Raw genomic sequence first — 25,209 nt, forward strand, 5'->3', positions numbered from 1 at the left:
GAGCTAAACTGCAGGAAGAGTATATATACACCTCCAGTATATACACTCAACCGGCCAAAATTTCACAAAAGCTCTTTTTAGGGCTCAAATTCCCTACCACTGGTATACATTCTAACTGTCCCATAGGGGTGGGAAAAATCCTGTATACTGTCATCCGGTATATAGGGTAGTGTATATACGCTCAATATATCTACCCTCCAAGTGTATACTTTAAACAAAAACACTTGTACACATCTGAAAATGCATCAGGGTAGCACAAAGGAATAAGGACGGGGATGTGGAAATCCAGTTGGGGATCCAGGCCACAGTTGAGCTACTGCGGATCCAATGGCTACTGGAGAGGGGCAGCCAGCAGTGCGCTCATCCACAATGTCAAGCAGGGTGCCACGATGACGAGGACTGAGCACCAGGAATCGATAGCAGATATTGTTTCCAGCGGCATTTGTACCAGCCAGTCAGCCACTACCTCCAGGCATGTTACTACATAACAGTCTGCCTCTCCTGGCGATGTAGTAGTTGTGGACCCGCAACCAGCATGTCCCGTCCTCAGTGCTAATGACGAGACACAGTTCCATGTTTCTGTGCCAACTCACAAGTTCCTCATCCTCCTCCTCCTCCTGCTCCACCACCACCACCATCACCGTTGAAAAAATTTAAACTCACCCCATTAAGGCTCACCCCAAGGTTAGAGGCTTACCAATGGTTAAAGGCTCAACTCACCCCAAGGGCCAAAAACACTGCTGGTTAAAGGCTCAACTCACCTCAAGGGCCTAAAACTCTGCTGGTACAAGGCTCAATTCACTTCAAGGGCCTAAAATTCTGCTACTACAAGGCTCAACTCACTTCAAGGGCTTAATACTCTGCTGGTGCAAGGCTCAACTCACCTTAAGAGCCTAAAACTCTGCTGGTACAAAGCTCAACTCACCTCAAGGGCCTGAAGCTCTGCTACTAAAAGGCTCAACTCACTTCAAGGGCTTAATACTCTGCTGGTACAAGGCTCAACTCACCCCAAGGGCCTGAAGGTAAGTTTTTGAGGGTTCCCCCCAAGGGCCCGAAAAGTAAATTTTTGTATGGCTCAGCTTAAGGGCCTCTAACTTAATTTGGAAGGGCTCATGTGAAGGGCCAGAAAAGTAATTTTTGGAGGTTTCACCACATCAAACACATAAACAATGTTAAGGGTGGGGGATGTTGGATTTCCCATTGCCTATGCCATCTGTGGTTGGCATAGGCAAGGGTATTATGTATGATGATTAGACTGGCTCCTGTCACATAGTTATAGTTCAGCCTCTTTGACTGGATACTCATGGTTGGCTAGAACAAACAGAACATTCAGTTAGTGAAAGCACCAGAAGAAAGCTGGCACTGTACAGAAACTGGTTCCCAGGGTCAGAGGTTGATCTAGACACTGTTAGGTTCTTGTGTCTGGACACCATCATCTCACACCTAACAAAATGTAAAACTTTTTAACATGCCACAAAACCATGTTTGCTGGAGTTTTCAGTGGTTGGTATGAAACAGGGAAGACCATGGTACTTAGCCTTTTACACAGAAACACAGTTAGCCCACATTATCACCTTGTGGTTACTCATCCTTAACATCCCATTTCGGGAAGGAGCAGTGATGTCACCCTGCTGTACCATAGGCACCTGCAGACATACAATGTCTGTAAATAGTGGAGTATTACCAGCAGGTAATGGAATTTATTTACTTACCAGTAGAGATGAGCGAACAGTAAAATGTTCGAGGTTCGATATTCGTTTCGAGTAGCCCCTCAATATTCGACTACTTGAATCGAATATCGAACCCTATTATAGTCTATGGGAGGAAAATGCTCGTTTCAGGGGTAGGCAACGTTCGATTAAATTATACTTACCAAGTCCACGAGTGAGGGTCGGGCTGCATCCTCCGTGCAGTCTTCTCCTTGCAGTGTCCCTGCGGCGTCTTCCGGCTCTTCATTCACTCTTCCAGGCATCGGGCCTGGGCAGAGCCGACTGTGCGTGCCTGCTCTACAAGTGGACATGCGCAGTCGGCTCTGCCCAGGCCCGATGCTTGGCAGAGTGAATGAAGAGCCGGAAGATGCCGCGGGGAAGCTGCACGGAGAAGACTTCTAAAGGTAGGAGAAGAACCAGCGTTGATTGGCCGACTGTATAGCATTCTGCCAATCAATGCTGGTTCTGCATTGAACTTTTACATTTGAACAGCGAGTGGTACTCGATCAAGTACGAGAATTTCGAATACCGTAGTATTCGATCGAATACCTACTCGATCGAGTACTACTCGCTCATCTCTACTTACCAGCATAAACCCGGAAGTTGGTGACAGTGATGTAATTTGTGACATGCAGGGCCCCTGCAGGGCTAAAGGGGAAAAGCAAAGGTGGCTATGGGCAGGAAAAAGAATCATTAAGTAGGGTCACAGCAAGAGTATATGTTGGGGAACTTCATGAGATTTTTCTCGAAATAGATCTATTAGTTTTGTTCAGACCGAACATGTCTGAAACAAGGGCAAAATGTTTATTTCAAGTGTGAAGAGTGGAAATATGTAAATTATCAGCTCAATATTTGCTTTGCTTCAACAGCAAACAACTTATGAACAGCTTTACAACGCCTGGTACAAGAAGAGATCTTATCCACTTTGCCAAGTATGTTTTCTAACAAACCTGATTATCAGCCAATAAACATATCCATATAGATACCCAGAGTTGCAAAGTACATTTGGGGAAAGGGACTTAAATAAATAGTGACTATTGTACTGCACTGTGAAATATGTGGACACCATGTAAGCAAAGACAAATTAATAGTACCAATACAATACTATCAGTTAAAGAAGTCCTGCAAAGATGTTTTAACTAGGACAGTTAGAATGTCATCTTCATACCAGTGGCTGTATTTATGAGCCTCTTCTCACCAGTAGCTGTATTTATGAGCATCTTCTTACCAGTGGTTGTATTTACGAGCCTCTTCTCACCAGTGGTTGTATTTATGAGCATTGTCTTACCAATGGCTGTATTTATGAGCATCTTTTTACCAATGGCTGTATTTATGAGCATCTTCTTACCAATGAGCATCTTCTTACCAATGGTTGTATTTATGAGCATCTTCTCATCAATGGTTGAATGTATGAGCATTTTCTTACCAATGGTTGTATTTATGAGCGTCTTCTTACCAATGGCTGTATTTAAGAGCATCTTCTTACCAATGGCTGTATTTATGAGCATCTTCTTACCAATGGTTGTATTTATAACTCACTAATACAGTTACTTTATGAAGACTTTAACTACAATTTAAATCATGTACCTTTCTAATGGGTTAGAGAATAACTATTTTTATGGGAGCGACCTATAATTTCTCCTGCTGTATAACAAGAGAGAGAGCAATTTCTCCTGCTGAAAAATAAGTGAGTGAGTATGTTGGGACCAGGAACCAGTAAAGAATACCGTCTTTTTTTCTGATTTCCACATATTAAATCTCTCCTGATAACTGTAAAGCTATCTCAAGAATGCATCAAACACTTCATTTATCAGTGCTGTTTTTGAGGGTGAGGATGTGTTCTACAGCAATCGAACAGAAACATAATAGTAACACAAATCTAACATCCTTATTATGAGTCCAGGCCTTATTATGAGTCCAGGCCAACTCCCCACAGAACTGAGGTTTTGCTAATTTCATGTACAGTATATATGCATTCCTATGAAGAATATTGTTCAGTTGTATTATGAATTTTTTTAGAAGTACAATAACATTTTTAATCTTATATCACTTAAAATATTTGTTTTCATTATTTCCTTCTTATTAACACTTAAGAGGAGAAAGTTTTTTTGTGATAGGTTTACGTGTTAAAGAGGAACTTTCACGTCCTCGGGCACATGCGTTGTAATGTGCCGCTAGTAAGCCGACAGAGTGCTGAATTTGGCTTTCCTGTTCTGTGCGCCTGCTGAAGAGCTATCGGTGCCAGTACTGTAGCTCTACAGTGTCAGAAGGGCGTTTATGACAGTCAGTCAGGAATGCCCCTCCTCATGCCAGCGTCTATTGCACTGTACTGTCAGAGGGGGTGTTCCTTACTGCCTTCCGATGACGCTGAGCGGTGAGGAATGCCTCCCCTTCTCCTGATAGTACTCGTCCATAGACGAGGACTGGGAGGGTGTTCTTCACCGGTCAGCCTCAACACTGGGTGATCAGGAATGCTCCCTCTGACAGTACAGCGCAATAGCGCTACCGTGAGGAGGGGCGTTCCTGACTGATTGTCAGAAACAACCTTCTGACACTGAAGACTTACGGTAACGCAACTGGTAGCTCTTCAGCAAGGGGAACAGAACGGGAAAGTCAATAGTGCACTGAATTCAGCGCACTGTTGGCTTTCTAGCGCTGTATTACACCGCATGTGCCCCGAGGATGTGAACAGTCCTCTTTAACCAGTTAAAATAGGTTAATAGAGATGACCATACTAGCTTTATGACTGAGAAAAAGTTTAAAGACGTTTTGTGCAACAATCCAAAGTGTCCTCTGGAAGTTTCAATACTGTAAAGTTTCTTGCTCATACAATACTCTATTCTTGACTGCTAGAGCCATTACTTAAAGAGGACCTTTCACCATTTTGCCCACAGGCAGTTCTATATACTGCCGGAAAGCTGACAGTGCGCTGAGTTCAGCACACTGTCGGCTTTCCCGATCTGGGCCCGGTGTGAAGAGCTTACGGTCCGGTACCGTAGCTCTTCTATGGTCAGAAGGGCGTTTCTGACAGTTAGCCAGAGACATCCTTCTTCACAGCACAGCCAATCGCGCTCCTCCCGGCTCTCACAGCACAGCGCGATTGGCTGTGCTGTGAAGAAGGACGTCTCTGGCTAACTGTCAGAAACGCCCTTCTGACCATAGAAGAGCTACGGTACCGGACCGTAAGCTCTTCACACCGGGCCCAGATCGGGAAAGCCGACAGTGCGCTGAATTCAGCGCACTGTCAGCTTTCCGGCAGTATATAGAACTGCCTGTGGGCAAAATGGTGAAAGGTCCTCTTTAAAAGCAGAGTGTACCTGAGGTTTAACTACCTCTGATATGTTATTTAGACAGGTCAGAGAATTGAATCAGTAGTGGTCTATCAGTTGACCCTGAGAGACTGTATGGACATCCAAGCCTGGGGGCTGAATAAGACTACCATGGGTCCTGGGTTATCTGCTGAATGAGTCTTCATAGTACTTCTCATTCTCAATCAATTCACAGTGTTAGGTTGGGTTTTTACATTGTGTATGCAATATGTACAACATATTGAAGCTAAACCCAGGGATCGGATGAGTGTAGCTAAAGGCAAATTTCTTTTTAATAGCCATGGCATACAAGAGAAGAGACCTCAAAGCCACAAAGACACAAAGCCCACGTTATGATGCTTCCCTCTTGCTTATAGAAAGACTACTTGCGGCCATGAATGTATTTAAAGTTAAATATAAAATTCTGCCGCCACCACAAGGTATTTTAAGTGCTATGGAGTTGTTAAAGTTGGTAAGAAATTTGGGCGACAAAGGGCCCTAAAGGGTCTCAGGACACAGGTCACTCGAAAAGGCCATATTTCAATTTGCCACTGAATTTGAAGATATCTATATTTTGAAAAAAAAACAGATATATAAAACATATAAAAATTCCTATAAAACCTAACACTACATAAACTTTCACATCGCAAAGGGAATGCTAACATTCGGAGGTGAACCCAAACATTATAATTGCTTTAGTGTCAGGCTATGAAGTTACTTTAACAATTTTCTCGAACCTATTTCAGTCATTTACTTGCAAATATCAGTTTGGAAAATCTATGTGATGGACATTAGTAAAGCGCTTGGATGACACGGTTAGACAAAGTGCAGTGAAAAAACACTTAGGGCTGGGCTGTTTGTCCAATGTTGCCTGAAGGTCTACTTTTCTGTGGTGGATTAAGTTGTTAGTTTTACAATGAAGTACTGTGGTACAAATGTTTTCTTAATGCAGGATGATTGTTATGTTGTTTAAATAGCTTCTCCACTAATGGTTTACATTTTCATTTGTTCTTAACTGTTTGTTCTATGTTTTTTTTTTCTTTTTAATGGCATTTTTTGATGTCTCCTCTTTAGATTACCTTTACATAGTTTATATTCTATAAACAATATGACATTATAGAAAAAAATCGGGCATTTATAGCTTTTATTAAAGAGGTACGGGCCCTTATTATGATTGCTTCGGTCCTTTAAAAAATTATATTCAATATATAATAATACACAGTGTGAAAGATGGGTTAAACATAATATATTGCAAGAGGCTCATTCATTACATGACAAAAATGTTCCAGTGATTATGTATATATCTAGCGCAATGGCCTATATTACTGTATATAATAAAGTCGTTTAGTTACACTTTCACTTCCCCCTAGATTATATAGACTTCTATTACACAGTAATTACTAATGATAACCATGCTGGTGGTCTACAAATATGGAAAGCATTGAAGAATAATGCCCCGGATTATAGGTAGATAGATTAAACGAGTGAGACAGTTCTATTATACATGTCTTAGTCTGAGTGTCTCCTGTGTATTACTCCGAAGCCAATATAGTAATTCCTGGAATAGAACTTAAGAGCTGAGTGTCACAATGATGTTTCAAAAATGTGAACTATTCCTTCAGTGTTTAGTCCCTGCCTAGAAAAATAGATAGAGGTGTTGCGTGGTTTATCTAATACACAGATTTCACTTGGATGTTCCATAATTCCTATAAAGTTGTATGCGGTCCTACATATGGGATAGATCAAATTTCCTTTTCTAAGTTTTTTGGGCAAGAACTTGTAAAAAAATATGTCAATTTCGAGTTTATGTTTGTGGCTTTTTCTATTTATTATATTTTAACATATTTTAAGACTGTTTTTGTTTTTTTTTATAAAACTCACCAAAAGGAGAGAAAACTGTCCCACTCACCGCTTTTCAATAAAGAGACAGGGATAAAGGCAATCTGACCCAACTAAATGAAACCAGAAAACTGGTGCAAGTTATAGCTGAATCCGAGTAGGTTTAATTCCAGCACACGGGACCTCCCATGATGCACCTGAATATTAGAGGTCAAAGCCTCATTTCTAAGTCATTCCTGTGTATAAAGGGTTAAGACCAGGGAACAAAGTGCTAGACTTAATAAATCAGCTGCATTGTTGTATCTCTTTTTTTTTTTATTCCACTGTTGACCTTTTACTAACATATTGCCAAGAACAAAGAACACAGGAAAACATGTCAAGAAAATGTGTTTTATGGGTGTTTTTAAAAAAAAAAAAAAAAAAATTTGTGTAAAACATGCATTTAGCATCTAACAATCCATTGAGATACTAAGGTCTCATACGAGGCTCATTATGGCTTTATATGGTAATACCAGTCTATGGGGCCATATTATATATCCATAGGCCTCTATTTTCATCCTGATGTACAGTAAACATCTAATGAATTTTCATGAAGATATTCACCCCTAGAATTATTTTTTAAGGCACCTTAGAATTATAGCATTGTATAGAAGCCCCATACATCACTATACATTGATCTATAGGGGACGCCATGTGTCATTCCCCATTGTTTTCTGTGTGCCTAAGCTCTTACTTAAGTCTTTTTGCTATGTTATGGGGTGAAATTTCTAGTCTCAACATTAGAGTGTGTTTGTATTTGGTAACTTTCCCATTCTTTGTATAGAGTGGGCTAAATATAGAATCTTACTTGCTTGCATAGCGTCAGTTTCTTGTGTGTTGTATAACTTTTATCCATAGCTTTATATTTGAGATGTAAATATAATTAGGCGCACGTAAATGATCGTGTGTTTAAGACTTATGACGAACTAATTAGCCTTTAGCAGGATTGTCCTTTCCAAAAAACAATATCGAAATAGCTCAACAGGGTTAATTATAGCATTTCCTTTTCATTTGTCCCATCCGATGAAGACCCCGGCATAACAAAAACACACAGTTACAAACGCAAGTGTCTCAGTAAACTCCCTTTATTTAGTTCACTTCAGTTGTTTCATTTTGTTGTTGTTCAAAGGGCAAGAGTACAAAAGATCAAGATAAAACCATATCTGACCCAAACATCTTGCATGTACATTAAAAAATGACCTCATTATAGGAGTACTCCATAGTTTTTTTTAGCATCCCTTTTAACCCCAGACTTTAAGACACCCACCTGTGTGCATGGTGGATCTTTGGAGACTGTTTTTAAAAAGGATGGGAAAAAAAACTATTCAAACATTTTAAAAATCATAAATCCTAAATCTACAAGGAGCTGTTGAGTATTTCCCACTAAATTGTACAGCTAGCATACCGTCCACATGTAAAATCATAATGAGCGGAACGCCGTCCAAATAAATAATATCTACTATAAACAAATGCAAACATCTCTTTCAAAAAACCGTAAATAAAAAAAATACCAGTCCTTTTACACAATAAATATTAAGAAACCATTGACATAGTTGAAAATATTCTCATATAAATTAACAACTTTAATTACATATAGCAGAATGAACATAGGTTAAAGCAATTAACAAAGATGAAAGTGGAATGCAAATAAAATATTTCTGAGAATGAGTTGGTCGCTATAGCTAAAATATAAAGAAGAATGAAATAGTTTATGGAATTACCATGTTGTTTTTACTTTACAAAATAAATAAATGTTTTAATAAAGAAATGTAAAATAATAAATTACCTTTCTGTAACTTTGTTTCTTATTAGTCTTGAAATGGATTTATATCTGAACTACCTTTAATTCTAAAACATTAGTTGTTTAATACCTAGGAATGACAAAATACCCATCGCTTGGTATAATGTAATGTGGGACCTACGTTTTTATTTTTTAAAAAATTCTTTTTATTTTTGCAGACCTTAGCAGATGTTGAAGGATTTCCCATACCTTTCCGGATACCTGCGAAAATATATTTTAAAGGATAAGAAATAATAAAAAAAATAAAATAAATAATAAAAAAAAAATTCCAATTCAATTGGGCGTTAGGAATAAATCTGCGATAATGATCTTTCTGAAATGAATGTGCACGTGCCAACTAAAAATGTAAAAATAAATGTAAATCGATTTTTAAAAATCAAATTCAGAAAACCACCAACCGACAGAAGAAATGATTTCTCCTCGTCACAAATGCTAAATGATGAAAAGATCATTTCTGAATAAGGAAGATGGACTCATGACTTCAGAACAAAATGTGGTAACATTTACCATTAATTAGACTTTTTTTCCACAGCTACCTAAAAGGAGGGTTGTCTTCGATGTACTATGGCCTGCAAAATGCTTAAATATGGTAGCAATTTCTATTGCTATTTGTGGACATGCAGATTTCATTAAACTAAATTGTCCTCTATGCTATTTAGTAGTGGTCAGCCTTGATTACCATCCTATTTTCTCTCATCTTGTCATGCAGATTTTCTGTTTCCTATACTTTCATTGTAAATTATAGAAAGACACTATATACTGTAGAGCAGGTCTGGATCTTTTTTCCATGAATCGGAGGATACATAATGGCCTCCTGTGTCTATTTATAAGCTTCTTAATAATCTGACCTTCATTTGCCTTGCTCAGATGTCATAGTTGTTTTCGACGTTTCTTTAAATAAATTTAATAACTCATTCTTATGTTATTTTTAATAGTGTCTAATGGAAATTAATTTTTTTTTTAATTTTTATAACCTACCAGTTTTATGACCACCATTTAGAAAAGTATTCGGCGACTACCTATACAGTCCTTTCCATGACTTGAAATATTACAAGTAAAAATATACAGCTCACAAAAAGTGGTTATTATATATCTGCTAATATCGTAATGTCAAGTTGGCGGCTTCAATTTATGGGATCTCAATAACAATATACCTACATGACTATATGCGTTACAATGTAATGCTAAACTATTGAAAAAACAAAAATTGACCTCTTCGAATACAGTACAAAGTTAGAATCTGATGACCTTTAAGAGGTCGTTGGAAAACTAGCTTGGATGAGCAATTGGCGTAGCGATATCAGTAGATATTCTGCTTTCTATTTAATTAGTCTTTAAATATTGAGTGTGACATTCAGTTTAAGAAAATAATTGACCAGGAGAGGTTAAATATTTTTTTTGATTTTTTTTTCTCCAAAACATTAAAGACAAACAAACAAACAAAAATTGTAGATTAAAAGTATACCAGTGGTGACCAAATAACAGGAGTCAATAGTCACCATGGTACTTATCTGATCAGTGTTGAAACGTTTGGGATTTCTGCAGTATATTGGAGAAGTATACTTATTTAGAATGAGACAAACATCAGGCGTGAACGCCATATACATATTATTAACAAAAAATATTATTGGATTTAACATTTATAGAGTCTCTTCAGGATTTGGGGAAAGCACTTTTTTGTAGGCCCATTATTATTTCTATTATTTATGGCTTCAATGTAAATTGACTGCAATGAAATCCACCATACCATTGTGACTCTGTAACTCTTCAGGTTAACTAGAAGTTTTGAAGAGAGAATACAAGTAAGTTTTGTTAAAGCAATAAACTATCAAGTGTTTTGTTTCTACAAATCTCCTGCTTGAAAATGAGTTATATACAACAGTGTAAAACCTTTACACTCTACTTTACTGCCCGCGTCCGTTTCCGTCTTTCGTTTTTGTCCTTCTTTTTATGCAAAATGTCAGTAAAAAAGCAAATACACTGATTGCTGTAAGATGCAAGCTAAATACTGTGGAATAAATTAAGAAAGTAAAAGTATGTATTAACTAACAATACATGAAACCATATACAAATTGTTCGGAATACAGGACGCAGCCATGATATGTTCTCTTACAGACATGATCTGTTGTTTTGAGTTTTCAATACATTGCTCAATGTGAACTCCTCTCTTGGTGTAGGAGGTCCCGGTAAGCAATACCAACCAGTTGGCCTGGTTTTGATCAAACTTTACTACTAAATCGGATGCTGCACAGTATGAAGCTTGCATTATTGTCATAACATTGTTATCTTACGTAGGTGATCTATTCCATAATCCAAGCACGTCTTCTCTTGGATTATGGATTACCAATTAGCAGAATGGTAACCGGCAAAGAAAGTATGGAAAAATATGCTATAGAGATAAAATTGCTGAAGTGCCGTTTTGTACAGGAAATACAAGCTGCCTAAGAGCAGCACAGTTACCCATAAATGAATGGAAATAAAATATGCAAATTTGGCTTTGATACATTTTCTTTTACACTCAATCCTTTAAATTCTTCCCTCCCATATGCTCAGTGATTTTTAACCACAGGCAGACTTATATCTTTGCACGCGTCTTTGGTGTAAGTGTCTCATTAAAGGTAGAAAAAATATTGAAAATAGTCATAAAAATATCTATTTTGATGTGTGCTGTAGCATTTCTGATATAGATCATGTTAAGTGCAGCTCTTAAAACCTCTCTTGAAAATACTTGTTAAATAAGGATATTAAACAGGTCAAATACTGTTGTAGTGCAAATAAAAAAGAAACATTTTTTTTTTTTTTTTTTTACAAAATATAGAAATGTTTGGTTCCAGTATCTGAACCAACATGTTCCTTTCAAGTATCTCTCATGAAAGAACAAAAATATTAAACATGTTACTTCCACTGAAAAGTCTCTCTTTTCTTTGTTTTTGGGTAAACAGTTTTCAAACCCCTTAAGTTGCATAGTTCTAAGATCGTAAGCACCTTAGCGAAATTTAACTTTGTATGCTTTCGGTTTTTTTGCAGTAATAGTGCAGAGGAAGAAGTTGAGTCTCCTGCGCAATATAGAAATGTTTAGAGTCTTAAGAAGGTGGTCTGAATCTCTGTATATCTATCTATACAAATTCGTATAAATGCAAACACATTTACGCAAACAGTGAATGTGATGTATCTATAGACATACAGTTGGGTTCTCGTGCCTGTAAGTCTGTTAGTCATACTCCTGGCTAGAAGTGCTGGAAATGTTCTCTTCGTATACTGGTTGCTGCAGGTATAGACCTTGCGCTTCCTTTGTATCTAATTTCTTCTTCCATTGATCATTGCTCAGCTGCAAGTCATTTGTCGTCTTCATGATTAGTATATTAGATAACTGATACTGTTTCTGCATTTTGCTGTTTTTATGAGCAACCACACTCTTCCACAATCATGTTCTGGATATCCTTTTTGATAATATTTTGTCCATCATCATAATACAGCATGGACATTGCTCTCAACTTGGAGGGAACGCAACAAGATTTGATACTGTTGAAGGGACTGTGGCCTTTAACCCGATACTGGTGAATGACTGTGGAATGAAATGACAGCGAAGCTCCAGATGTCCCAGCAATGTGGTTAGGGCAATCTCCCTCGCAATAGTTAGCATGGTAACCAGGAGGTGCTATGATCCAATCGCTCCAGCCTATTTCCTTGAAACTTACATAAAAATGCTTTTTACAACAGTTGCTTACTTTCCCATCACATTCTAAACCACGTTTCCTCCTTCGGTGAGGGTGGTCATCCGTCTGTTGAGCCACAATCATTAGGAAAGGTCTATGTGACTGCTCTTTTTCTTCTTCACCTACAGTTGCCCCCGCTTCTTTCTCCTCGTCATCTTTTCTCTTACGTTTACCAAGCAAGACCGGGGTTGCTCCTGATTCTTGGCATTGGTCACAGGCTACTCGAATATCCATGGATGATTTGCCATGATTCAGTAGACGCTGAATGCTCCCAGATATAGGGAATGTATGCCAGCCACTTTTCTTTGTGTCCACCACTTTCTCAGCAATCAATACTTCATTTTTGTTTCCATCAGACCCTCTGTGCTCCTTCGGCCCCCGTTGCTGTTGGTACAGTCGAATTGTCAGTCTCGTCCGACTCCGATTGGCTTTAGCTAGTTTAAGGAAAAGCCAAAGTTCTGCTTCCCGGATTATCAATAGATCACTGCCTTCTTTGGATATTTCAAAGTGGAGGATTTTCTTTGAGGGTCCTGTAGATCAAAAGCAACAATAAAATACCAAGATTATTTTAGCTGTTTCAGTTTCAGATATTTTACATGAATCACCATAACAATGTCATGCTTTAGATATTATAACTCATATATTTGCCTCAATGGATTCACTGTATATAGCGCTGTGTGTGTGTGTTAAGCTCTGTGGGTTTTTAAGAGATTGCCCAATTCTTCCACTAACTTTACCAAACTTTTTATAGAGAGCCAAGGAACATATTATTCCATGCTCCTAAATACTGTCTCTAATGCAAATTCCATGTGACATCTACGTAGCATTCACGTCACTGACTCCAAGTGGAAATATATCATAGACCTCCTGATTACTAATAATCACTAATACATCTGCATGACATTCTGCATTATATGAATTTCTTTCATCATGACACAAAACTAAAAGGGCATACATATGTTGCTTAACTTCCATAGCAATAGTGATTCTAAAGAAACAGATTGTACATTTACACTTTGTAGACATCTAATGTATGCTGGATGTAAGGTCTAATAAATGTATGAACAATGCAGCATGCAATCACAGGGGTAGCAGAGCTGAGTATGTAATTTGGCACAACTGTCATGATCCCTGTGACTTGTGGCTAGGACTGCAAGTAAACTTCCTGAATTAACTCATTGTGACAGTGAACCAAAAGAAAGGCTTAAATGACAGAGTCAGCTCTGCTACATCTGTATCCTATCCATGCTTCCTGTGCACATTTATTTACCTGCCTGGGTGTCTGTCTTGCATAAGCTGATTTTCTAAAGTGTTTAGAGAAAGCTTTGTCATTGACAGCTATGTTTCTAATTTAATATGCTGTGTGCATGTTAATTATAGCACTGTGGTGGTAGATGTGCTGAGGAATGGATATAATCAGAGAACAGCATATTTTGGGATGTTTTCTCCTATGCATATAGTTGTTGGCATAATGGTTCTGATCGTGAACATCATGATGTGGGGGCGTTCCCTTGATAAAGACTCCATGTTCTTGGCAGAGGGTGAAATGAGTAATAGGTTCTGCTGGGTTATTTGATCATGAGCAAATGAAGTGTTTCTTATTATAACAAGTATTACTTTATTAGAGGAAGGTGACAGTTTAAAAGACATTAAACTGTTTTTACTTTTCCAAAAGAAAATCTATCAGAATCTCACAGATGGTCTCTGCCATTCCTCCACTCCGCGATATAAGCAGTTTGGGTGATGACTAGTTTGTACAGTGTTTTATAGTCTTTGACTCTGTTCCTGCTGCACAGACAGGACTGACTATGTTTTGGTGTGCTGCAACATGTTGTATACTGATAACCGCAACACATAAAACATCATTCTGTTGCTACTTGTACAGTTTCAGGGCTACGGCCCCATGTTTGTGGCACCTTTTGTACATTAAGATTCTGAAGGTAACAGAAGAGTTTCTACAGATAGGCCAAAGAAGATCGGAACCATGGATACTTTAAGCCACATTTCTAAGGATTATAGGTAAAATGGTTTAACAGTGTATTTGTTCTCTTATTCCTCTTCTGACATTGAAGCATAGTTATATAGTACAGAACTGAGAAGATAGTGTCAGTGAGCTAGGACTACCGACTACTGTCAGAACACAGGAGCTCAGAGAAGTCCTCCTGCCTCCATAGACCTATATAGATAGCAGTTTAGCTTACTGTATTCTATAGTAGTAAGTGGGTCCCTTCATTGGTGGTGGTCTAAGCTCATGTTACTTTAATGTGTTACAGGATAGATACATGTGAAGGTAAACATTAGCCATATAAGCTGATATTCTGCATATTAAGTTTGAGGTGGAGGTCCTGGACAGATGTTGGGGATCTGATAGGAGACAAGTAAAATGTTACAAATGTTGTATTTTAATGTTACATGATGGATATTTTTGAACACGCTGCTTTCAAAAAAATTATTTGGGGCCTAGCGGATTCTGGCTGTGGTACAACGTCTACTCAAGCTTGATAGACTACATGACAAAACCAGACTATATGACAAAGCCTACTTTACCTTACAGGGAGCAAAGTATCACTCTGGACCATGCCTTATATTAGTACATCATGCTATCATTTATGAGATCGCCCCCCTCCCCCCCCCCCAATTTAAGTAAGCTCTTCAGGAGGGTCTACTATTTTAGGCCTTTCGCTGATACGCTACCAAAGCTAGCTTCAGTCTTTCTGATCCACACTAGAATGCCAGAAAGACATTGCTCCTTTACATACAAGCGGGCAATATCTACTCATTCTATGTATCCGATCACCAGAAATGCTATATATGTTCAATTCATGTCCTCTCTTCCCAAGATCAGGTTATAGAGAGTGATCCAGAAGTCCAACATGATATACACATTTCATGAGTTAGAGGCTTACTCTGTCTACGAGGGTCAAATATTCATAAAAGCAGCCAAAGTGTCTTGAATCAACACAAGATGAATAGAAGTCCTACTTATAAAGGAAAAAATGATGTATGTAAAATAATAGCCAAACTGAATAAAGCTTTGCTAACAGTAGCACTATAAGAGAACCTTGTTAAAATATTGGCATATTATGAGAGAGTCTTTCAGAGATATTCCGTGCACGGTATTTGTACAACTTTCTGTGTATGCCTTAACTTCTGTAAAAGAGACATCTTGGCATGACATGCAGCCGCCTGGCTGATAAACATACCAACAGTTAAATTATCCAGAAATAAACTAACGCCGCTGTTTGATTTCCTGCTTAATAAGATTCGGTGGCACACACGCAGTTTAATAATACTACAGGAATGGTAGTAAAAACGCTGTGATGTGGTAGCGCTCAATAGGATGCCAGTTAACCTGACTGGTGGCTCTAAACTTCTCGGATGGGAAAAATTGCCAATTTTTTATGGACTATGCAACATTTCCTAAAATCTTTTGCTTGCTGTAGGGTCCGGCAGTGTATACATGCTCATGTCTTTCTTTGCAGCTAAGTGTATTCGTCTCTTCCAAGCCATGTAGCCGACACCAAAATTGTATTCACTGCCATAAATAGAGAATGCACATTATTTTTCAGCACAAGCCTGTTCCAGATCACTAAACTCATTTCTAAAATGAGAAAAGCTTTGCACCATGTTCCCATCAAAAGAGAGCAGCTCCTTTTGACTTTTCTCTTCTGTCACTTTCTTAAGCCAAACAGTGGTGAGGGTCCTGATAAATGCTACCCTCTCCGAGCTAACTCCTATTGAAATATTGCCCTTGTTTGCCCTTTGTCAATATGATGTAAATGATTGCCGAAAGATTCAGATCCGCCAAGATGAATGTGACTAAAGGCCTTATTATACGGGAAGAAGAAATCCGACCGTTGTCTCCTGTTAATTGCAGTTGCAGTCAATGAGAAAATCGCAGGCAGAAAACTACCTAATCTGCTTTTGTCCGTGTGTAGAATAGAGATCTAAATCATGAGTATGTCAGCTTGTAGATATATTAAATCATCCCTGCGTACCCTTGATGTGGGGCAGGGAAATGTTACATTGTTTGGGATTTCTCGTGCTCAATCCCACATATTCTTTATTTGACTTAACATCTCGCTATGGTGCCTGCTCTTTCTCTTATCCATAGAAAGGTAGACAAGATGCTCCTTTTATATAACAGCCCTTACTAGTGGATAGGACAGCAGTTATCCAATGAGACTTTACTGATGTAGCCCTGCATGAGAAGGAATTAGGTAGAAGTAGCTGGGGAAATGCACATTGCAGTAGCCAGTGCCCTCTAGTGGCCATTGAAAGGAAGCTACTGTTTCACAGGACAGCTAGTTTTCCTGGACCTATAATCATTGGTATTTAACTCTTGATGCACAAATGCACTGCAACAATACAGCACGTTGTGAGAGATGAAGACATGCACCTATGTTTTAGTATATCATATGTAAGTTTGGAATGAAAGGATGATTTGTATTACTGCATGCTATGGATACATGTGATCAGTGGCAAGTAAATATTATCACTGGCTTCCTTTATGTTAGTAGGCATTTGTTGTTATGCTATGCTACTCATTAGCTGCCGTCAGATGGCTAGGATAAGTATATATGGTATACACGGGCACTAGAGCAAAGGGTTAAAGGGCAACTTTTAGGCTATATGATAAACACTTTTGCATTTTAAGGAAATTCCACTTTGTTGGATATGAGCTTCATAAAGAGAACGACATGACGGGCCAGAAGCGCTACAGACATGATCTCTCTGCCTGTATTCAAGCCCATAATGGGCATTCCTGTCCGCTCTTACATAATGACAATGTCTGGAAAGCGCTGTGGAATATGCTGGCTCTATAGATGTCAATAAGTAAATGGATCGTGTGAAGGGTTTGTGGCAATGAAATTTTAAAATATACCCTAAGCGCTTTCTGACAACTTTTACGCTGAGCTGAAGAGAGCTCAAATACGTGGGAACCCTCTGACAACCTTACTAAATTCACCTGTCCTGAACTGTGATGTCTCCATCTAAGGCTTCCCCTTGTCAAAAACACACCCCAAAAATAGGGTCGCTTCCAGTGTAATGCAGCAACCACCCATTCTGAAGAATGCTTTGGCTGTTGCAAGCCAACCAGATTAGATCATTTAATTTACAAGGTTGTTGTGAGGTTGCAGAGAGCCCAATGAAAGCAAAGGAACTTCTTGAAAGACTGACATCATGGACCAGCTGCGCTCCAGTCACAGCAGGATTTTAATTGATATGACAACATCAATATATAGTCCATATATATGTACAGCTTAAGCTCTTTTTATGGTTCGCTTGCATTATACAGGCTTCTGCATATTGGTCGGCAATGAGTATGTATAGGATAAAGTTACTTGCCAGATATTCTCTGCATAGCAACCGATTCATACATTACATAATGAATAGCCTGATGCCTGCAGAAAATAACATTTGCGTGACATATTGGCATCTGATCATGAGTATTGGCTCCAACGCATTATAGCCAGAAGGTTTATACTTATATTTATCTCGTGTAGGGAGAATGCGGATTACGCCAATAGAAATCTTACTCACAAGGCAGCTGGGTAACCTAAACAGCCAACATGCATCTTTATTGTATGCTAACACTTCTCCTTGTAAATGGCCTTGTAAAGCATTCCAGGAGTGCAGTGGGTCCCTACTAGACAGATGTGAATTGCATTTATTCACTAAGCCATATGAAGCTTGACTGGTAACTTTCAGGCTTGATAACACAGTCTCATTGACAGCGAGCTAGGACGCAAAAAGCTGGCAGGAATGTCTGATGTGAAAGCATGCACACACTGCAAGGCTTTTCCTGCAGACAGAACATCTGAGTCAACAGGTTTGGAAACTCTGAGTGCTGTCTTAATTGTTTAGATTGCTGGAGCGCACTTTAAACAAAACTGCTTCAAGTTCCCGCACATACTTTGACTACCATGCTCAGCGCTAAACAATGGCTTTCTTTTTGCGCCATTTAAAGACAAGATAGAAATTGTTTTGTTTTTTTCACCAGCTTCTTCCTAGAGTTTTGACTGCCTCACAGCTTCTGCCTGCTGCAGAGTATTTCAGCAAACACTTTCTGACACAGCCTCTAGTGCTGAACTTACTTTACTTATGAATGAGAAATCGGTCTCAAGTCAAAGCTCATTCCTTGTCCCAGACAGGAGGACAGAGAGTTTCTATTCTATGGGTATTAAAGCGTTTTGTGCGGTGCTGTAAGGTGAGCGATTGGTTTGCAGATCATGGAGTGCTTTAAGATAACTCCTCAGTGGGATAGTAAAACTCCTACTTTAGGAGGGGAATATATACAGCAGTTAAAGTCATCTCCTTGCCTAATTTTACAGCTGTGAGTAGTGCAAGTGCACAGCCCTCTCAGCTCTGCTACCTGGAATAGCAGCTGTGCAATATACTGGCACCAGATGCATTCAGTTACACACGGTGCTGCCATTTCACCTTTCCACTGCAGCGCTTTGGATTAACCCTTAACTGACACTAATACCTTTTGCTAGGTTGTGTATGTGTGTCTTGTGTCCTGCCAGCTGATCTACATTGCTAGGATGAAAACATGCCCTAAGGGCTGAAGTCATATTTAGCCCTCTTAGCCAGAGGTTCTCATGAAGTTTTGCAGAATGTCCATACCCTCCCCCCCTCAAACACTTGTACTCTGTTAAAGATTCTCGGAGATAGCTCATTCTAGGTGAATTTAGCGAATGTAAACAAGAAGACAGCAGCCAAGGTTAAATCCCAGAAAACACATTATTTGGCCATTTCTATCCCTGCGCACGACTCTTTATGGGACCTTCTAAGACGTTATGTTACTTTACAGCTTAAAGTGTGAGAGCTGCACTCACCTGCTTCAGCAAACGTGATGATTTCTGAAGTTTGCTCCAAGATTTCATTCATTTCTGCTCTCCGTGCAATAACATCATCTATTTGCACTTGGCCATCCTCTCCCACTTTCCCCACGTGAACTTTCTTGATAGCGTTTAAGAGGGCAGCTTTAGGCACTGGCTGAGTGATGTTGGGTCTGTCCCTCAGATGCAGCATATTTAAGATGTGCTTCTTCACTGCCTCAACCATGTCACTTTGAGAACTAGGCGCATCCTTGTGGAATCTGGAGAGTGAGCATGATGGACAGTCAGTGACTGAACTGTGTCCCTCAGATCCTGGAGTTGGCGTACTCCTCACCGTAATCCAGCAAAGTACCAGCAGAAATCCGTTCAGTAAATGCACAGACATCCTGACACCTGGTTATATAGGCTTGCTTTTTTTTATCTTCTAAATTTGCTGCGTGAAAAGCTTATCCCTTTAAAAAAAAAAACTAGATCAACTTTTTTTCTCCTCTAAGGAAAAATAATCTGAAGCAAAAAAGAGAAAAAGTTTTTCAGTGTAGTTTTGGTTTGCAGTGTCTCTTAGGCTTCAGTAAGTGCTTGAGGCTGTCAGTGAGGAAAGCTCTGACTTCTGTCTCAGAGTGAGAGAGAGAGAGAGTGAAAAAGAGACAGACAGAGAGGACGATTGGCCTCAACTAAGTGAATGAGAGGGTGGGAGTTTGGTCTATGAGTAAGGAAGGGGAGGATCATTTTCGAGCTCTGCTCTGGTGCTCCAAGCTATACACACCAATGTTAATGTTTTCACCGCCCTCCTCTTTTATCTTTTCTTTTTTTTTTTTTTCCTCTTTTTTTTAAGTCTCTAGAGCCTCGGACTCTGTTCTTTTTTTCATCATATTAGACACATTATTGTCTGGAGCTAGGCAGGTTACACAGGCTGTACGTTCTATGAGCGGTTCTCAAGTTTTCACATGTTCTTCTTCACAGGTATCCTATCTAAGCATAGAAGATTTTATGACTTTTAGCAGGGAAAATAAGTAACTTAACACAAATAGCTGTGGCAGTCGTTGCTACTGTCCCGCCACCGCCGAGAGGAGAGGAGGAGGGGGAGAGGTAACCTAGGTGGATAGACAATAATGTATAGTTCAGCTGATGATGAAGAATTACGACACATACTATGACGCAGCTGCTGTCTGCTATATCCCTGACTTATGAGCAATCACTAGGAGCAAACACAGGGTTTTCCTGTACAACTGATTCAATATCATTACAGTGACTAAAGGATTGTCTTCACTTCATTCCCACAGGCTACTGTATTACAAACATGTAGGAGGCATTGATGCATACTGTTATGCTAAATGATCACTATGTTGCTGCCATCTGCTTTCAATTCCCTTCAATACACACACACGTGCATGTGTGTGTGTGCGTATATATATATATATATATATATATATATATATATATACGTTTGCTGCATCAGGTTATGTAATACATTATATGTAACGTTAAAGTTTGTATTTGTGTTAGATGTTATATTTCAGGCTGTGACAAAATGGCAAACACTGATAAAACTTGCACACCGATACTAGCAAGCCTCGATGGTAATATTGTGAAAGTACATACAGTTATATAGAGCTCTATGATATCACGGTGAGTGCCAAGTGACTAGCTCAGCTCTGCAGTATTTGAGGGAGTCAGCTCTGCTACATCACACTTGCTGCTATGCACTACACCTAAAATCACAGACATCCTTTTAGTCCTTACAAGTTTATCATACTGTAAGTAATAGATAGATGTAGCCATATATATCCACCTTGTACAATCTGTCTGCAGAAATCAGACTGCTGGTCTTTTCTGATAATATGTCATTGTTCCTTACTAAATCATAGCCCATAGCGTCGTTTTTCTATTATTTCCGTGCGGATAGAAAGCATCATTTTACAGCTATATAAGCACGCTACAGATAGGACTGATATGAAAGAACTTCCCATTTTTAAGTTCATATTTCATAAAGTCGTAGGCGTGCTAAATGTATATTTTGACTTAGCTCCTTGTGGAAATGGTCTGCATGGCGTATCAGATAGTAAACGCCTGTGTAACCAAAGGCTTATAATAATGCATATTAATATCATGTCTCCCTGTAAACAGCCCAAGAGAGACCTGTAATTATGGCTTGTTGCAATGCCGAGCCTGAAACTGAAGAAAAAGTTCAACTAGATACATCTTTAACTCAGCAAGCAGTCTTCGTTCTCCTAGGAAACTGACTTGAGAATTATGGTGACTGTTAGTATATAAAACTATTTATATTTTACCTCTGTGCTTAAGCTCTGGCTATCTAAGCCCATAATACCGATTATATTATTTACTAGTGAATCCTTGCTGTCATCATATAGTATATTACTATACTGAGGGTATTACTATAAAGAGTCATCTAAGTGTGTAGGCATGTAGGGATATAGCAATGGGTATATGAGAAATGTGAATCAAAGAAATTTTCTAGTATATTTTTTGCCCTGTTTGTTTTATCATTTTATTCCAAGGTGCTTTATTGCTGATTTGTCGACCCCATTTTGGTCTCCTGGTTTACCATGTGACCCGCATTCACCTAATCTTACAACAGGTACTAGGTGGACTATAAGGCCGTCTCTGCATGCCTATGACTGTCTCTGTATGCTTATGACAGTCTCTGTATGCCTATGACAGTCTCTGTATGCCTATGACAGTCTCTGTATGCTTATGACAGTCTCTGTATGCCTATGACAGTCTCTGTATGCCTATGACAGTCTCTGTATGCTTATGACAGTCTCTGCATGCCTAAAACTGTCTCTGTATGCCTAAGACTGTCTCTGTATGCCTATGACTGTCTCTGCATGCCTATGGCAGTCATTGTATGCCTATGACAGTCTCTGTATGCCTATGACAGTCTCTGTATGCTTATGACAGTCTCTGCATGCCTAAAACTGTCTCTGTATGCCTATGACAGTCTCTGTATGCCTATGACTGTCTCTGCATGCCTATGACAGTCTCTGTATGCCTATGATTGTCTCTGCATGCCTATGACAGTCTCTGTATGCCTATGACAGTCTCTGCATGCCTATGACAGTCTCTGTATACCTATATCAGTCTCTGCATGCTGATGACAGTCTCTGTATGCCAGAGTTGTTCAATGTGAGTCTCAGGCTTGTATATTGAAACCAACTCCTGGTTCAAACAGCAGACACTGTAGTACTCAGAAAGTATAGGTCATGTGGCACAACATGGGACCAAAATGGAGTAGAGAAATCATCAATAAAGCATCAAGAAATAAAGTAACTTCACAATTGGTTTGCCCAATACCTTTTACAAATGAAAAAAAATATTTGTAAAAAATCCAAAGTCCTTCTTATACTATGTGGAATGTAAAATAAAACTTGTTGCAACGCAGAAACATATAACAAGAATGTGCAAAGATACTTCAATGTCAACTTTTTTCATAGTATACACACCTCATGGTTACTATGAGATACACAGATTTACCTGAGATAGATGATAGATAGATAGATAGATAGATAGATAGATAATAGATAGATAGATAGATAGATAGATAGATAGATAGATAGATAGATAGATAATAGATAGATATTAAATTGATGGATAAATATAGATAGACACATACATAGACATAAGATAGTAGACAAAAAGTTAGATAAATGTTTATAAAACAGATATAAAGGTAGATATGAAACAAATATAGACAGAAGTCAGATAGTTAGAAAGGTAGACACTGTATGAAATAAATTGATAGATTCTAGATACTGAAAATAAATGGAAACAAGATAATAATATATCAATCTTGAAAACTATTCAGTACAATATCACAAGAGGTTAACAAAGCTGAACTAAAAGACTGCAACTCACACCATAACCACTAGGTAGCTACACATACACACACATTGCACATCACTTTGTGAAACAATGTCAAGAGTGACATTTTGTACACCAGTTTTGATAATTCCTGTGCCCCAGAAGGATTCGCCTGTTTTATGATAAGACACATCCTTCAGCATCCGTCCACACTGAAATCTTAGCTACATATAGGCGTCACATACATATAGGCGTCACATACACATACATATAGGCATCACTTACATATACATATAGGCATCACTTATATATACATATAGGCATCACTTAAAACAGAAAGCCAATGGCCCCACTCACACCACACTCTCAAAGTGACCCCTGTTCAGAAAGTGGTGAGGGCAATAAAAAAATACCACTTGAGGCAACTGTTCACAAATGGTGTTTAAAGACTGGTAAACTGAAGGCGTGCAACTATTTTGCACCATGTTTCTGGTGTAGAGCTTGGTAAATTTGCCCCAACATTACAACACACTATTGTCTGGAAAAACAAATCATCTCATGACATGCATATTTAGATCTGTCTAGTCAAGAGAAAATGTAAGTTTACTATGTTCTGTGATAACATATAATTTTGTAGTAAGTTATCAGTGTCCGTGGGCGTCAGTTAAACTTTACTACGTCTGTAGGTGGGTAAATGGATACATAGTTACATAGATAAGGATCTGTTGGTGGTTTACTGTCCCAAATCGCAGATTCCCTTTGATAAATTGGCCCCCAGTGTTCAGAATGAGTATCATATTAATAAATCACTGGGATGATGAGTTTTTTTGTTTAAAAATGTCTCAAGATTATAAAAATATTACAGGGGCTCTATGATACCTGGGCACCCACCTTCATATAGACAGGATGCTAGCTAAATGTTGGATAGTATACAATAGGTTTTGTAGGTTTTTATGTGCATATATGGAAAGAAAAGAGAACCGGGAAATAAGGACAGTTGATCAAAAGGTTTTAATCAAAAGATTAAATATGATTTAAGGATCTGAATGTTGTCTTAGTTGGATGCGGAGACCAAACTAGTGGATAATTTTCTAATCCTATGACTGTTAATCCTGTGTGCTTTGCTATGTGGAAGGACGGTGCAGTCAGTGTGAACTCAGGCTACAATTCACCGGTTTAATGATATATTTAGTCTGAGCAATACAAACTAAAGTAAGAATAGTTACAATGCAGTACAGTATTTTTCCATCACCTATTGTAAGTAGTCCTATATGTTGATTATGGCCAGGGGGTGGTTATAGTGCGTCTTGAGCTAGCAATTGCTACCAGGCTCTGGAGCCTCGGGCTCCCCAAAGTCTCTGTACACCATAAGAAGACACTAGTACACTGTCTACTAATAAGTATTTGGACACCCATGCAAATGAAGATATCTGAGGTCGTGATGTACGTCACGCCTTCCGCCATTAAATAGGAAACAGCATTGGCATTAGTGCATTGGCATTAGTCGCATGCAAGATGCCACAAAGTGCAGAGTTGTCCGATTTCGAGAAAGGGGTAATTGTGGGGTACCACAGAAATGGTCAATCCTTAAGGGACATAGCAAGCGAACGGAATTATCCAAAACCGACAGTGGCCTATGTGATTACGAAGTGGAAGGTGAACGGTGATTGTCGGAATGTGCCCCGAGCCGGCAGCCCCCCGAAACTAGGAGATAGAGCCCGACAGGTGCTGGGCAGAGAAACCGCACCCAACTGATGGCTCACATACACCAGGAGTTTCAACAGGTATCCGGAAGTATTGTGTCACTCAATACCATCTGTAAGGAAGCTTCTGTTGGGTTCTACCAACTACTGAATATGAATAAATGTTGTTTTTCTATTCTACCAAGGGTGTCCTAATACTTATTGGTAGACAGTGTATTATAGATAGCACATGGTAAGCGGTTACAAATCCAAAAGTAGTATCATGCCCACTTTTGGCCATATGATAGGAAGAGGATGCAGTTTTATCTATGTAAACTACAAACATCAGTTGTATATACTGTGCAAAGTATATACTTAGAGCCATGCAAATATATGTGTGTATTTGTGTTGCCCATTGTCATTGTACGACATTACAGTCTCAAAGTGTTTC

The 25,209-nt window shown here is 38.9% G+C and overlaps 1 protein-coding gene across 1 annotated transcript; it reads right to left on the minus strand.

Moving 5' to 3' along the window:
- Positions 1-11,606: 11,606 nt before the first annotated feature.
- INHBA (inhibin subunit beta A) lies at positions 11,607-19,915 on the minus strand. The gene is made up of 2 exons (XM_075272223.1): positions 19,255-19,915; positions 11,607-12,942 (listed from the first exon to the last, which is right to left on the minus strand). The coding sequence occupies exons 1-2, from the start codon at positions 19,640-19,642 to the stop codon at positions 12,095-12,097; spliced, it is 1,236 nt and encodes a 411-aa protein (XP_075128324.1). The 5' UTR covers positions 19,643-19,915; the 3' UTR covers positions 11,607-12,094.
- Positions 19,916-25,209: the final 5,294 nt, after the last annotated feature.

This window comes from Leptodactylus fuscus, chromosome 4 (genome assembly GCF_031893055.1).
Source record: "Leptodactylus fuscus isolate aLepFus1 chromosome 4, aLepFus1.hap2, whole genome shotgun sequence".
Taxonomy (NCBI): domain Eukaryota; kingdom Metazoa; phylum Chordata; class Amphibia; order Anura; family Leptodactylidae; genus Leptodactylus; species Leptodactylus fuscus.